The sequence below is a fragment of the Hyaena hyaena genome, unplaced genomic scaffold (assembly GCF_003009895.1).
Source record: "Hyaena hyaena isolate Hyena2069 unplaced genomic scaffold, ASM300989v1 scaffold_279, whole genome shotgun sequence".
NCBI classification, from domain to species: Eukaryota; Metazoa; Chordata; class Mammalia; order Carnivora; family Hyaenidae; genus Hyaena; species Hyaena hyaena.
Window position 1 is genome coordinate 1,120,687 of NW_024080910.1, and position 16,818 is coordinate 1,137,504.

Consider the following 16,818-nt stretch of genomic DNA (forward strand, 5'->3'; position numbering starts at 1 on the left):
GAAAAAACCCATAATCATCTCAACTGATGCCGAAAAAGCACAAGACAAAATTCAGTATCTTTCAAGATTAAAACACAAAAAAACTAGGAATGAACTTCAACTATTGGAAGAAAACTATCTTAACATAATAAAAGCTATACAGTAAAAACTGATAGCAAACATATTCAATGGTGAAAGACTGAAAGCTTTTCCTCTAAGATCAGGAAAAAGACAAGGATTCCTTCACTACTTCTATTCAACAGAATACTGGAAGTTACAGCCAGAGGAATTAGGCAAGGAAAAGAAATACAAGGCATCCATATTGGAAAGGAAGAGGTAAAAACTATCTCTGTTCACAGATGATATAATCTTATGTGTATAAAATCCTAAAAATTCCACCAAAAAACTTGTTATAACTAATGAGTAAATTTAGCAATGTATTAGGATACAAAGTCAACACACAAAAATCTGTTGCATTTCTATGATGCATTAACAATGAACAATCTGAAAAGGAAATTATGAAAACAATCCTATTTACAACAGTATCCAAAAGAATACCTAGAAATTAACCAAGGAGGTTTGTAAAAGACTTATATAATAAAAACTAAAAAACACTTGTGAAAGAAATTGAAGAAAACATAAACAAAAGGAAATACATTTCATGTTCATGGATTAGAAAACTTAACATTGTTAAGATGTTAATACTACTCAAAGTGATCTAATGATCTACAGATTCAGTGCAATCCCTATCAAAATCACATTATTTTGCAAAATAGAAAAACCTACCCTAAAGTTCATAAAGAATCTCAAGGAACCACAAAAAGCCTAAAGAATCTTAAAAAGAAAAAAAACCTAGGGGACTCACATTACCAGATTTCAAAACTTAATAAAAAGCCACAGTAATCAAAACAGTGTGGCACTGTTAGGAATAATATGTGGATAATGAAAGATATACAGAGACCAATGGAATAAAATATAGAGCCTAAAAATTAACCCTGGCATACATGGTCAAATGATTTTTGGACCAGGTGCCAAGACCATTCAATGGCGAAAGAGTCTTTTCAACAAATTGTGCTGGGAAAACAGGATTATCCTCATGCAAAGAATGAAGTTGAACCTTTACCTAATACCATATACAAAAATTACTCACAGTAGGTCAAAGACCTAAACATAAGACCTGAAACTATAAAACTCCTAAAAGGAAACATGTGGCAAAAGCTTCAAGACAATGAATTTTGTAATATTTTTTGATATGACACCAAAGGCATAGGCAATAAAAGAAAAAGTAGTCAAACTGGACTTAAAAATAAAAAATTTGTGCATTGGGACACCTGGGTGGCTCAGCTGGTTAAGCATCTGTCTGACTTTGGCTCAGGTCATAATCTCACAGTCCATGTGTTCAAGCCCTGCATTGGGAACCTGCTTCAGATTCTGTGTCTCCTTCTCTCTGCCCCTCCCCTGCTCATGCTGTCTCTCTTTCTCTCTCTCTCAAAAATAAACATTAAAAAAAAAATACAAAAAAATGTTGTGCATGAGAAGACATTGCCAACAGAGCTTAGGATTTTTCTCTCTTCCCCCTTCACCCTACCCCTCCCTCCCTCCCTCTCAAAAATAAACATTTACATTTACAAAGAGCTAGTAAGCCATAAAAAGATGCTCGCACCACTAATCTTTAAGAAAATGCATATCAAAACTACAATGAGATATCACTTCATATTCATTGAGATGGCTTCTATCAAAAAAGAAAACAAAAAATAACAAGCGTTGGTGACCATGTGGACAAACTGGAACACTGTGTACTATTGGTGGAAATGCAAAATGGTATAGTCACTATGGAAAACAGTATGATGCCTCCTCAAAACCTTAAAAATAGAATTACTATATGATCCAGCAATTCTACTTCTGGGTATATACTCAAAAGGACTTTGAGGCAGGGTCTTTAAGAGATATTTATATAACCATGTTCAAATAAATATAAAAATGTTCATGGCAGTAATACTCACTAGAGCTAATATGTGGAAGCAAACAAAATGCCTGTCAACAGATGAGTGGGTAAAATAAAATGTGATATACAAATGATGGAATTGTTTATTGTGCTGGGAAAACAGGATTATCCTCATGCAAAGAATGAAGCTGAACCTTTACCTAATACCACATACAAAAATTACTCACAGTAGGTCAAAGACCTAAACATAAGACCTAAAACAAGAAAAGAAAAGAAAAGAAAAGAAAAGAAAAGAAAAGAAAAGAAAAGAAAAGAAAAGAAAAGAAAGAGAAAAGCTAAAGAAAAATAAGCAGATAAAATAAAATGTGATATACAAATGATGGAATATTGTTCAGCATTTAAAAGGAAGGAAATTCTGACACATGCTAGGGTATCAATGAACCCTGAGGAAACTATGCTAAGTGCAATAAGCCAGTCAAAAAAGACAAATACTGTATGATTTATTTTGCCTAAGATAATTAGAGTCATCAAAATCACAGAGACAGAAAGTAGAACAGTAGTTGTCAGGGGTTGGGGAGGCAAATCCAGAGTTATTGTTTAATGGGTACAAAGTTTCAGTTTTATAAGATGTTAAGAGGTATGGAAATGGATGGTGGTGATGGTTACAAAATATCATAAATGTATTTGACACTACTGAACTGTGTACTTAAAAAATGGTTAGGGTGAAAAAAATGGTTATGATGGTAGATATTATATTCTATGATGTTATGTTCCTATGATAGTAGAAATTATGTATTTTAACATAATTCTAACTTTTTTTTAAACCATGGAGATAACTCCACTACCCCATCCTTTATACAAATCCACTAGAAGGGCAAAAATTTCACACTATGTTAATACAATAGCAATTTGACAATATCAATAAAAATTACCAGCTCTTATAAACACCTATAAATTTCATTTCAGAGAATTTAAGTTAAAAAATACTCACAAGAGCCAAACAGTGTCTAAAAAGTTATTCTTCACAACATTATTTACAGTAGCCCCAAACAAGAAACAACCCAAATTCTGACTAGTAGGGACAAGATGAATAAATGATGCTATCTCCATAAAATGAGAAACCAATCAGTTGTAAAAGCAAAGGAAAAGAATACTGTCATTGTAATGACATAGAAATGATCACTGAATTTTTTTTAACAGAAGTACAGCTGACCCACATTACTTTAGTTTCAGGTGTACAACATAGTGATTCAACAACTCTATGTGTTATGCTGTGCTCACCACAAGCGTAGCTACACATCTGTCACCGTACAACACTATTACAATACCAATGACTACCTTTTAACACCCATGCCTTATTCATTCCATAGCTGGAAGCCTATAACTCCCACTCCCCTTCACCTGTTCTGCCCATTCTTCCAGGCAGCCATCAGTTTGTTCTCTGTATTTCTGAGTCTGTCTCTGCTTTTTTAATCACTGCATTTTACATAATTTTATGTAATATAAAGGAAAAAAAGCAAGTTGAATGGATAATGTATATATTTTGATACTTTTTGTGAAGATAGAGGAATAAAATCCATTTATATCTGCTAGTGATACATACTAACTCTAGAAGGATACACTATAAACTGGTAACAGTAATTCCTGTATGTGTGTGGGAAGGGGATGTGAACTTGACATCTGGAAGATAATTCTTAGACATCTTTTACTATATATATAAACATAAACGGTGATTAATTAAAAAAGCATCCAAATATTACAAGGTCAGCATATAATTAACACATGATTTATTAATAAACAACAACTACAAAATTCTCTACACCTTACCTGCAAACTAGCCACGTAAGAATCTTCACAGTTTACATAGTGTCCTAACATGGCATGTTGTGCCCGTAATTCATTATCCCTTATCCTCTCGTGTAGGTGGCTAATTTGCTGCTTCTGCCTGGAAAACATAAATTGAGGTGACATTATAAAGAACAGGCTTTTCTAAGAGACCATTAAAAGTAGTGATTTCATGTAAGAGTTAAAAGTATTATCAACCTTAACATTCATAATAGCAAAATTTAAAAAAACATATCACCATACCATGGGTTATGCAGAATACAGAAAGGGTTTATTTATACTGTAGAAGACTTCTTGCATTTTATAAAATATAGTGTTTTGTAGACTATCTTCTTAGTAATAACAAAGTCATGTTTTGCTCCCTTTCTTCTTGTCACCTCATATAATAAATGTTATGTCCCCAGTTTAGAATGCCTTTACCTTAAAACCCATTATTTTCATCCATTCAAATTCTGTTTAACACTTAAATATCCCCTGACAGTACTGAGACTCTCACTGTCAGAGATGAAAGGTATTTTCATTAACATCAACTAGCCTAACTGCTGTTCTATGCCTGCGTCTTCTCAACAACATCCTAGGTTACAGAGTCTACACATAACCATCACCAAAGCTGGAGAACTCACTTGGTGACAGAACTGCATTTTTGGATAGCTCAGACGTTTCATTTTAACATAACTTCATGTTGGAAGCAGACACACGGAAGTTCAAATCTTTCCTCAGCAACTCATAGCTTACTTTAATCAAGTCATTTAACTTTTGTGAATATGTACCCTTATATACAGTTGATGCCTGAACAATGTGAGCGTTACAGGCACTGACCCTTCCTGCCCTGTCATGCAGTTAAAATTGGCATATAATATTTGACTCCCCAACAAGTTAACTACTAAAAGCCTGCTGTTGACTGGAAGCCCTACCAATAATGTAAACAGTTGATTAACACACATTTGTATGTTCTATGTATTATATACTATATTCTTATAATAAAGCTAGAGAACTGTTATTAAGAAAATCATAAGAAACAGAAAATATATTTACAGTATTGTATTTGCTCGAAAAAAAATCCACATGTAAGTGGACCTATGTAGTTCAAACCTGTGTTGTTCAGGGTCAACTGTGTTTGAAAGCTGTTACATAGCCAGTATCATGTTAAGAGCTTTATATGTGTTATTAATAATCTTCAAAAACCCCTTAATAACAAGTCTCATCATAAAGTTATGAGAAAGAAAGGATTTTAAGAAAAAGTAAGGATGCATGTGGGTAAGCAAATAGCTTGGCATTTTCCAAAATTACCCACAAAGTAACTTTTGGTGCAAGTTACGTTTTAAGTTTCAAACTGAATCAGAGATCTTATTCTACTCTGAGCCATTTAATTTTTTAGATATACTATTTTTAAAGAAAATTCAAATAGAAAACATCAAATAGTAAACAGATAGGGGCACCTGAGTGGCTCAGTCGGTTAAGCAACCGACTTTGGCTCAGGTCATGATCTTGCTGTTCGTGGGTTTGAGCCCCACCTCAGACTCTGTGCTAACAGCTCAGAGCCTGGAGCCTGCTTCGGATTCTGTGTCTCCCTCTCTGGCCCCTGACCTCGGCTCACACTCTGTCTCTCAAAAATAAATAAATGTTAAAAAAATACTAAACAGATAGGAGAGTCATGACACTTGTGAAAGAATTTCAAGCTTTACCAGGAAAACTAAACTTCCTTTTCTGGCCAAGAAAGAGTAACAGACACCAGCTGTGCCTTTCTACCTGACACAATTACAAAACAGAACAAAATACAGCGAACAATGACTCTCAAAACACTGAATATCAGTTAATCAGGAACAGTGACTTCTGGGAGATGGGCAAACAAATGAGGTGAGCTCTATGACTGCCAGAGCCTACTGCTGCAGGCCCCACCCAATACAGGGAAAGAAGCCTCTCTCTGAGCTGAAAAGACAATGCTGGAATGCTGGAGAAACCAAGGGATTCAGAGATCACAGTGCAGTCACCCTGAATATTTAGTTGAGTACTAATGAATAAATACATGAGGAACTACCTAAAGTGCATATGTGGGGGAGGATGGCGGGTGGTGGTCAACCAAAAAGATAAGAATGAACAGTGCCTGAGGCTTACACAGGTCCTATAAGTGTGCTTGTTTTCAAATGCCACAGTGGAAAACTTCATAATTCACAAGGCATCATTTAGCAGCAATTTTCAACAAAGATCAATTCTGACTCCACAACAAAGTTTCAGGAATACAAAAACATGTGACATCCAAAAAATGTTAAAATTTGTAATGCCTGGAACTTGATCAAAAATTACCAGGAACTGCAAAGCAGGAAAATATAACCTATATTTTTATTTTTTAAGTGTATTTGTTTATTTTGAGAGAGAGCATGGGAGAGAGGCAGAAAGAGAATGAGACAAACTCAAGCAGACTCTCCACTGTCAGCGCAGAGCCCAGATGTGGGGCTTGAACCCATGAACCACAAGGTCATGACCTGAGCATCACTGAGCTGTGGGATTTCTTTAAGAGTCAAATATATGTATTATTAGAATCCCTAAAGGGGGGTATAGGCAGGGAAAATATTTGTAGAAAACTGGCCAAAATGTTTCCAGAGTTAATGAGAACTATACATCCACAAATCTAAGAATATCAGTGAACCTCAAGCACAAATTACATGAAGAAAACTAAACCAAGGTACATTTTAATCAAATGGCTTAAAATCAGTGATAAAAATCTTAAAAGCAGGCTGTGAAAAAAAGATAAATTCATTCACAAAGACAAGGTAAAAAGGACAGCAGATGTCTCATCTAAAATAATACAAACAAGAAGACAATTTATTTATTTTGAGAGAGAGAAAGCAGGCAAGTGGGGAAGGGGCAGAGAGAGAGGAAGCTGGGGAGAAGGAGAAAGAGAGAGAGAGAGATACACTATGAATCCCACGCTGGCTCTACTATCAGTGCATAGCCCAACACAGGGCTGGATCTCATGAACCATGAGATCATGATCTGAGCCGAAATCAAAAGTCCAATACTTAAACAACTAAGCCATTCAGGCACCTTCCCCCTTTCTTTCAATGGGAAAAATAACCCCAAAAACTTTAAAGACACAAACTAGCAAATCTTATTTCTAAAACTATCTAGATCTAGAAGACTTATGATTGCCGATTATACTTTTTTTTAAGTGAAGTATAATTGACATATAACATTAGTTTCAAATGTATAAAAATGAGTATAACACATCAATGTGTTTATATTGTGAAATAATCACCTCAGTATATCTAGTTAATATCATCTGATTATATTTTTTGAACATTATTGATTTATGCAAGTTTTCCATTTCTTTTCAAGTCAATTTTGGTATTCCTTTAAAATTATTCATGTTCTTTTATGTGTTCAGATTTTTTGATATAAGTTTATAACACCGATTTAAAATCTTTATAATTTTTAATTACTAACATTTTGAGTCTTTCTTTTTCCTTGATTAGTAGAACTATAGATTTATCTATTTGATTAATTTCTGCTCTTATTTTTATTATTTCCTTTGTTCTCTTTTATGTTTACTATTCTTTTACTGGTCTTCTTAAGTTAAACAATTAATTCTCTTTCCTCCCTTGCTTCCTTCCTTTTCTCTCCTTTTCTTAATAAAAGAGAAAGACATGAGAAATGGCGATAATAGTCTAGCACAGATATTTTGCAGTCCTAGTAAAAATATAAAGAGAAAGCAATAGAATATTTGAAGAGATAAAGACCAAGAATTTTCCAAAACTGATGAAAAACATCAACTGGAATCAGAAGTACTTCAGTCTCCAAAAATACCAAATATGATGAAAACCACCATAGGCACACTATAGCAAAACTGCTGAGAACATAAAGAAAAAATAATTAATCCAAAAAAATAACAAAGAGTACATTCAATATGGCAGCAGGAAGATCTGTGGATGACTTAAGAGAAACCAGAGAGCAATAGAATAATATCCCAGAGTGCTGAAATAAAATACTGCCAATCAAGGCATTACATAACAACCAAAAATATCTTTTAAAAACAAAGGCGACATTCATAATAGACAAGAGATGAAAATACCCTCACTGTCCATCTATGGGTAAATAAAAAATTCATATATATATGTATATTCATATATATATACACAATGTCTAAAAACAGAAGAAAATTCTATCATATGCTACAGCATGGATGAACCTTGAGGATGTCATACTAGGTGCAATAAGCAGACACAAAAGGACAAATACTGCATCTTCCCACTTCTTCCCAGGATTTGACTGGGCTTAGGAGATGCTACCCCAAAATATGGCACTTTGGTATACTGAATGTTTTAAGCCAAAGGAGTTTGAGAAAATAACAAAAGCAAGGTCACTCTGGCCTCCTCCCCACCTTTGCCCTTCTTCCCTAAACAGGTCACAAAACACTCAAGTAGGACGTGCCCCCCACCCCCAAAACCCAGAGGAAAGGTGCATCCCCATCTCTGAAGATTCAAGGACCCAAAGAAGAATCCTACCAAGCATGCCTTGCTAAATTTCCCCCAGTTTAGTATACAATTACCTCATATTCCTTAACCTATCATATCCCTCCAAGACTATCCACTCTTCAACAAGCTTAGCATAAAATAATCAGGTCTGTCACTATGGGTCTTCACTTCCTTATAAAGGCTCCCATGTCACATAAAACTTGTATGAAATAAATTTGTATGCTTTTCCACTATTAATTATCTTTGTCGGTTTAATTTCCAGATCTAGCCAGGGAATCCTAAATGGTCAAGAAAAACTTTTTCCTCCCCTATAGTATCAAAAAAAAAAGTGGTCAAACTTATAGAAGCAGAAAGTATAATGATGGTTTCCATGGGCTGGGGTGAGGAAGACCTGAGGAGTTGTTGCTGAATGGGTACAGAGTTTCAGTCATGCAACCTGAAAAAGACCTGAACTCTACTGTAAAAAATTATGTATAAAACTAAAACTCTACTGCATACGTAAAGATGTGTTACAACAACACATTTCATGTTATGTGATTTTTTTTCTTCATGGTTAAAAAAAAAAGTGAGAGCTGGTACTCACTGAGTCCCAGTCCTTCCTTTTGCCAAGAATTGACTGAAACAGATGGTAAGGTCCTGACCATAGTGGGGACTGTCATTACAACAGAACAAAAAAAGGAATCAGGTAGAATACTTAATAAATATGGCCTTTATAAATCAGAAAATACATTTTAAAATTTTGGGTCAAAACTGTGAAATCAAGGAGCTGCTATAAGAACTATATGTTACTAAAAGAAATACTGGATCCAGTGATCCTGTCCCTGACCCAGGGAACAAGTAAGAATATGCACAATACTCAGTCTCTAGTTGAGAAAATACAGAAAAGCAAAAATATGTATCTGTTACCTTTTCAGAAAGTTCCTTTCCTTTCCTAATTAAATTTGGTTTCTGAAAATAGTTTCCATTGTTAGTTTTAAAACCATTAATGTTTTTTGAAGACATTATGGATACTACCACCAAATCAATTACGCCCAACCATCTTAAATAATTTATCTGAAATGGTTACCCAAGAGACATCTTCATGCATTACCAAAATAAAAGGAGAGAGGAGGACTGAAATCAAGTCACAGGTAGCCAAAGATCAAGGATGGAATGAGAAAGACTGATAAGATTTTATTCTTTTTGTAGGTTTTATTTATTTTTAGAAGGGGGTGGGGGAGAGAAAAGAGAGAAAAAGAGAAAGAGAATCCCAAGGAGGCTCCATGGTCAGCAAGAGTGCAATGAGAGACTTGATGTCACGACTCTAAGAATGATCATGACCTGAGCTGAAATCAATAACTGGACACTTAACCAACTGAGCCACCTATGCACCCTGAGATTTTATTCTTTTAATTTCCCATGCATTTCCTTTTTCCCAATCTGTTTCAAAAGAGGGGACATAAAAGGAAAAAAACTAAAACCATGTAGAAGTGTATCTTCTATTTCACTTGTTCACATGTTTCCAACTACCTCTCATACTGTAAACAAGGGATAAAACAGTTTTTGAAGAACTTGTCTCCTCACCCTTGGCTTCCAAAAGCAGCTTTCATACATTTTGGGACATGAAATAAGGTCCTGGGCTTTAGTTTTGAAATATACTTCTAAATATACTTTGTTAGTGTTTTTTAATTAGATAGAAAAAGGATGGATTGTATTAATTTTTCTTGGGCTAGTCAGAATTTTCAATTTCTCCAAAGCTGGGCCTGCCAAACAAAGCTAAGTGTATAGCTTCAAAATACTCCCAAGGTATATTACAAGGGTTCTTACACATTTATCTACAAATCTTAAGATTTTACAAATAAATAATCAATAATAAAGAATAATAAGGAAACAGCCTTTGTTCCTGGTTCCTGGGAAGGAGACTCTAAATCCATGGAGTGTTTATTAATGAGCCCCCCGGAAAACTCTTGTATTTGAGACAAGGTGACTCACAGTCCCTAGATACCAACTTTAGGATGGGGACTATTCACCAGAAAGCCAACCATGTGACTGAAGTCTGTGACTATAAGCCAATCTAACCTCCAGGGAGAGGAGGCTGGAGACTAAGTTCAATCACATGACCAATCAATTGTGCCCACACAATGAAACTCCAATGAAAATTCTGGGAACTCACCAGATTTGTAGCCAGTTGGTTAGAAGTGTGGGTAGCCTAGTGATGCCACCTTAAGACTGGCATCTGAAGATAGGCAGTCAGTCTTTTGGGGACTGTGTGCCCTTAAAGCTGTGGAGTCTGATGCTAACTTAGGGTATTTAGTGTCAAACCTGAATTACAGTACAGTAGGTGGGACTGAAATACAATACACATGACTCTTGGAACAACCAAAGTTTGAAATGTGCAGATCCACTGATACCCAGATTCTTTAATGAATAGAGTATAATATTGTTAAATGTATTTCTTCTTCCTTACGATTTTTTTAATAACATTTTCTTTTCTCTAGTTTGTTTTAAGAGCATAGTATATAATACATACAATATATGTGTTGATTGACTATGTTATCAGGAAGGCTTCAGGTCAACAGTAGGTTATTAGCACTTAGGTTTGGGGGAAGTCAACAGTTATACGTGGATTTTCAACTGTGCAGGGATCACAGTCCCTAATCACCATGCTGTTCAAGGGAAACTGTAAATTTAGAAATTGATTCTATAATACTATATGCTTAGGTATAAACAACCAAAATAACTTGGCTAGAAATGAGCTATTAAAACTGTATTTAAATGTTTAAATCAGCTGATAAAAATAATCAAATCCCACTTCAACACTTGTGAAGGAAAATAACTATTTTTGCATTATGGAGTCCCTCTCAAAGTAAAAGACATGTACTACAAATCGCCATGAACAAAATCTCACATGTTAATTGATCAAATACATAAGGATGGAGTTCCAATAATATATGATAACCATGGTATGTACATCTAGGCCTTGCTTTAAGAAATCTGATCATAAGTCTTAGCTTGTAAAGCAATTAAAAGGATTCTATGATTTCAATAAAAAAGTATCCACACTATACCAAAGAATGCACTACTGATTTTTAAAAGCTTACTAATACAATTATGTGATTTTTACTTCCACAAACAATTAAATAGTAAACATACTGCAAATTGCAAGTAATGACAAAATGAGAATTCCCCTCTACCCTACCAGTGTCATTTACTAAGAACATTAACTCATTGTCTCATTGCAGAAGGTTTAAGGGTTGCCTCTTTGGGTCAGTCTCAAGTACAATGACTAAATAGTATCTGATCAATCCAGCAGCAGAAGCTCAGCTTTTGCTGAGCAATTATAAGAACTACTAGTATCTAGTAGTAATATCTAATAGTAACTACTATTATAAGAACTACTAGTATCAGTAACAGCACAGGCTAACCAGCATCAGTAACAGCACAGGCTACCAGCAACCTTAACCTCTCTTTTCCAGTAAAATGAAGTTATTTCCCCTTAATGAATGTTTGGTGAGTACTTATTAACGAGTAATAAAATGTACAAGAAACAGTCTCTTCTGTGAGAGGGCTGAAGTCTACTGAGGAGAAACAAGCACAGAAACATAACTACTATATACAAATCATGAATATGTGGCTACTATTTGCTAACGGTACCCATGCATCTGGCAGTATTAAGACTTTTAAACACATTCACTCATTTAAGCCTCGCTCATGCCTTAAAACTAGGTATAAGAAGGGAGCTGCATAGCTGAATGGGACTAGATTAAAAAAATGCAAAATTGAGCAACTTGAATTATTTTGGATTATTTCCTTAGCACCCTTTATAGGATAAAGAGTTGGAAAAAAAATATATTTTAATAAATTATGCTGATAATTACATGCATTTCCTACTGTCATGCACTGAATGTTTGTGCCCCCCTCCCAAATTTATATATTAAATCCTAAAGCCCAATGGGATGGTATAAGGAGACTAGGGGCCTATGGGAGATGATTAGGTCAGGTGGGCAGAGTCCCCATGAACAGGATTAGTGCCTTTACAGAAGAGGCCCCAAGGAACTCCCTCACTCCTTTTATCATGTGAGGTTGCAGCAAGACAGCCATCTATAAAACAGGAAGATGACCCTCACTAGACAGTGAATCTTATGGTGCCTTGAACTTAGACTTCTTAGTCTCCAGAACGAGGAGAAATAAATTTCTGTTGTTTATAAGCCACCCAGTCTATGGTGTTTTATTAAAGCGGTCCAAATGAACTAAGATGCCTATTAACTTATTTATACCCAATGTAATGGTAGTTATAATGGTGTTCAAAAAATAATAAAAGTTGATTGATTCTGATTGTTTTGAGGGAGAGTACACTCATATTAATAAAAGTCTGAATTTCAGCCTGCATAAAAAATATTAATTTCAAATATGTACAGTGAATTAAATTGTTACGTGTACAAAATATATGTCCACTGGGGTCTATAATTACCCACATATAAAATTCACTTGTACTAAAAATATCTATTATTTTATACAGTCTTTTCATAAAGCCAATCAAAAGCCAATCTATCTTCTAGAATCTTCATTCACTTATCAAACACGTAAGTGATGCCAGACGGGCAAGGTCTCAAGAGGGAGGGCATCAGGCTCATTGCCAAGAGGGTTCTCGACTTCGTGTGAGAAAGAATTTAAGAGCTAGCCATTTAGGGAAAGTGGCAAGGATTTATTAAGTATAGAAATAAGAAAGCTGCTTGCTACTTCACATATAAAGTTAGTGGTCTCTCCTCCCAGGTGAGGAATACGGCTCCTCTTTGCCTCTAACAAAGGGATGTACAAGTTTGTTTTAAAATTAGCTAACCATACAGAAAGAAGTGTACTCTTTACCTTTGGGTTTATCATTTACATTGGGCAGTTAGTTTTTCCATTGTTTTAGAGCTCTGGAATTACCCACAGGGTACAATTTTAAGAATGTCCAGCCTAGGTGGCTTTTACTGCCACAGGGAGTGGGGTCTTGTGGTTTTCTAGGAGTTAGATCTTGTGACTCTTTTTATGACTTGCTGACTTTCAGGTTAAGGGTCAGCCTAAAATCAAAATGGCTTTATTCTGGCCAACTTGTCTCTCAAGTCTTTCTTTCCTCCTGCCTCACAAGTATCAAACATTAAGCATATACTAAGAGCCAGGCTTTGTTCAAGATGTTGGGAACATGGTGCAGAACAAAAAGTTCAGATATCCGTGTTCCAGTTACACTCCAGTAAGATACTGCTTAATAATGGTAAATTTCTAAGCAAAATCTTTTGAAACTTCAGCTATTAAATATACTTTTTTTTTTTTTAAGTTTACTTATTTTGAGAGCGTGTGCGCTGCCGGTGGGGGAGGGTCAGAGAGAGATGGGGAGAGAGAAAATCCCAAACAGGCTCTGTGCTGATAGTGCACAGCCCGAAGTGGGGCTGGAACCCACAACTGTGAGATCATGACCTGAGCAGAAATCAAGAGTCAGACACTTAACCAACTGAGCCAACCAGGCGCCCCTAAATATATTTAAAGATTTTAATTGGTATTTAATTCTAAGGTTAATAAAATGTCTACTGCTTTATCTCAAATAAAGCACATGACAGTAAGTAATAACTAGCATTAAGAAAAAAATGTCTCCTCAATTTCCCCATTACTATACACACAGGTTTAATTATCTCTAAAGTATACATAAATTATATAGACTGAATATACATCAAGAATAATATAATTAAGTAATATCAATGTTTATTGCTCAAAATAATCAAGAGACTGTCTATTAAGCACAAAAAATTTTTCAGAGCTTTGGTACTCAAAAATGCAAAATTTTTTAACTGTCTCCCCAAATTTCCAAAATTCTTATCTGTAAGGCATTTGATTTTAAACATTCATGATTTTCAGTTTCTTCACCTTCAGATCTAACATATATTGGTTCAAGTATTAGCACTTTAAAGTAGCTTTCCAATTTAATAGTTTCCAAGTATAAAACACAAACATACAGCTTATAGCTCTGGTAGTTCATTAGCACTGCAGTTAACTTTCTACATATAGAAAAAAGAAGAGGAGTTTCCAAATGAGTTACTGTAATGTGAATGGAAGGATGGTGGAAAACAGAACAAGAGACCAACCCTCAGTTCTGAGAGGGATTCTTATAGGGGATGGGATGCGGGAGGAACAGAAAGGAGACAATGTATTTGTAAGACTGTATTTCTTAAACTCTAAGTAGTAGATACAAATGGTATTTGTTTTAGTAGTCTACATTTCTGTGTGCCTGAAATATTTAGTAAATAAAAAAAAACAGACTCACCGATCAATCACAATTTCTTTCTGCCTTAGCAGTCCTTCTTTTATCTTCAGCACTGATTCCCACTTACTGAAATCCTGATAGCCAGAAGGTGAGTAACTCTGACGAGACGATCCAGTAAAAACCTGCACAAATATATTTGCGCTATTAGTACACTGAAAGTGTTTAAAAGAAATATTTATGTGTCGTCTAATATTTTCCCAATGATTTTCATTAAAAAATGAGAAAACTCTCCCTTTGATTTTTTTTTTAAAAGACTGTCTGAAATCACACCTGTGAGTACAACATAACTTGAGGAATTTCAAGGAAGTTCTGAAGTAAAAGTACAAGTCTAATGAATCAGTGATAAAGAATACTGAATCTGGCTTATTACAACACTACATATATAAGATCTTATACTCATCTTGTGGAAGCTTTCTGGAAGTGAGAGATCAATCACTCACTGCCTAAGGAAGAAGTACAATAAGACAATGTACTATGGTTAGACTAGACAAATATTACCAAAAAGGTTTCACAAGTCTGTAGTGTGCAGACTTCAAATTGTCATCCATCATATCACATTTAATTACATTAAAATTTCAAAAGTAAAAATATTTTCACAAAATAGTAAACATATTTAAAGAAAATATGACTTAAGCAGGTATAATTTGGGTGATTACAGGTCTCCAATATAAAGTACATAATTTAGAAAAAATCTGCTTAGAATTTAAGAGAAATTTCAAATATTTAAAACAAATCAATACTGATAAAAGCAAATATGACAGATACCCTCAAATTTCTATGATAGAAACAAACAAAAAGAAAGAAAACCTTAGTGGGTATGACTTCATACAGTCATAGAATGAACTGTATCTCCTCAAAAGGATATGTTTAAGTCCTAATCACCAAGTACCTCAAAAGGTAACCTTATTTGAAAACAGGGTCTTTAGAGTAGTCAAGTTAAGATGAAGTCTCAGAGGGGAGGCAGGACATCTGGGTGGCTTAGTCAGTAAGTGTCCAGCTTCAGCTCAGGTGATGATCTCACAGCTCATGGGTTCAAGCCCCAAATCAGGCTCTTTGCTGACAGTTCAGAACCTGGAGCCTGATTCGGATTCTGTATCTCCCTCTCTCTACCCATCTCCTGCTCACACTCTGTCTCTCTCTCTCAAAAATAAACAAACATCAAAAAAAATTTATTTTAAAAGATGAAGTCAGCGGGATGGGCCCTAATCCAATTATGACTGGTGTCCTGTGTAATGGCAAAATTTGAACACATCCACACAGAGGCAGACTATGTAAAGAGATACAGAAAAAACACCATTTGAAGATGAAAGCAGAGATTGCAGTGATGCACCTAAGTAACAGCAACATAAAAATTGCCAGCAAACCACTAGAACCCAGCTTGGAACAGATTCTTCTTCACAGCCCTCAGAAGGAACCAACTCGGCCGACACCTTGATTCTGGACTTCTAACTTTTAGAACTGTGAGACAACAAATTTGTTGTGTAAGCTACCCAGTTTGTGTCCTTTGTGCAGCTCTAGGACACTAATACAGTTGATAAATCATGTAGGAACATAAATTCTTTGGCAGGATAAATGATCCTATAGAAACACTCCAAAGCAACTTTAGGAGAATTCAAAGCTGCTATGATATTTTTATCCTTTGTTTTCCAAAGACGCTGCTGGCAAGACCTATTTCTGAATAAACCACTAATTGCGTTATATCAACTAGTCCTGGATTAACCCTTTAAATTAAGATGATTTTCAATTAATACTAGGATGGGATGTTTCAGGCAGAAGACAGAAAAAGATGAACAGAGTAGGAAGGACAGAAACCAGGAGATAAGAAGGAACATAACCTTGTCAGATGGGCAGATATTTGGAGTGTAAGTGACATTTACTATTATATGGGCAGGTTAGTCAGAGATCCTTCTCTGAATTTCATTCTTTCCTTTGCCTAACATACAACCCAGACTGATACTCAGCCATATGCCCTAGTAAAGATACATCAGCTGCTACAATACTGAACCGTTTTTCCTGTGGTCGGTAACTAGCTGTTGTCCAAATCCCCAAAGGTCCTCTCCACTCTCCAGGCCACTCCTCAGAACTCTCCATCATCCAACAAATGAAGAGTTACTTCTTGACATTTAAAGATGTCCATCCATAAAATGGCATCCTTTCTGACTGGTTGGTTCCCTGCACTAGCCAACCCTCCAAAATTTTCCCATCTCAGAACTACCTACCAGCTTGTATTTAGTTGGCAGCACTGAGATTCAAACTTGAGCACCCCAACAAAAAGCATGTATTCTTAAGGAAATTGTTAC

General features: G+C 35.3%; 1 protein-coding gene across 2 annotated transcripts in view; it reads right to left on the reverse strand.

The window, feature by feature from the left end:
* Window positions 1-16,818, reverse strand: part of CEP85L (centrosomal protein 85 like) — a 161,658-nt gene that overhangs the window by 55,857 nt on the left and 88,983 nt on the right. For both annotated transcript variants that reach the window (XM_039246031.1, XM_039246032.1), the window contains exons 4-5: window positions 14,519-14,640; window positions 3,752-3,869 (exon numbers count right to left, since the gene is read on the reverse strand). In XM_039246031.1, coding sequence (XP_039101962.1) covers window positions 3,752-3,869; window positions 14,519-14,640 — 240 coding nt within the window. The remainder of the gene's footprint in view (window positions 1-3,751; window positions 3,870-14,518; window positions 14,641-16,818) is intronic.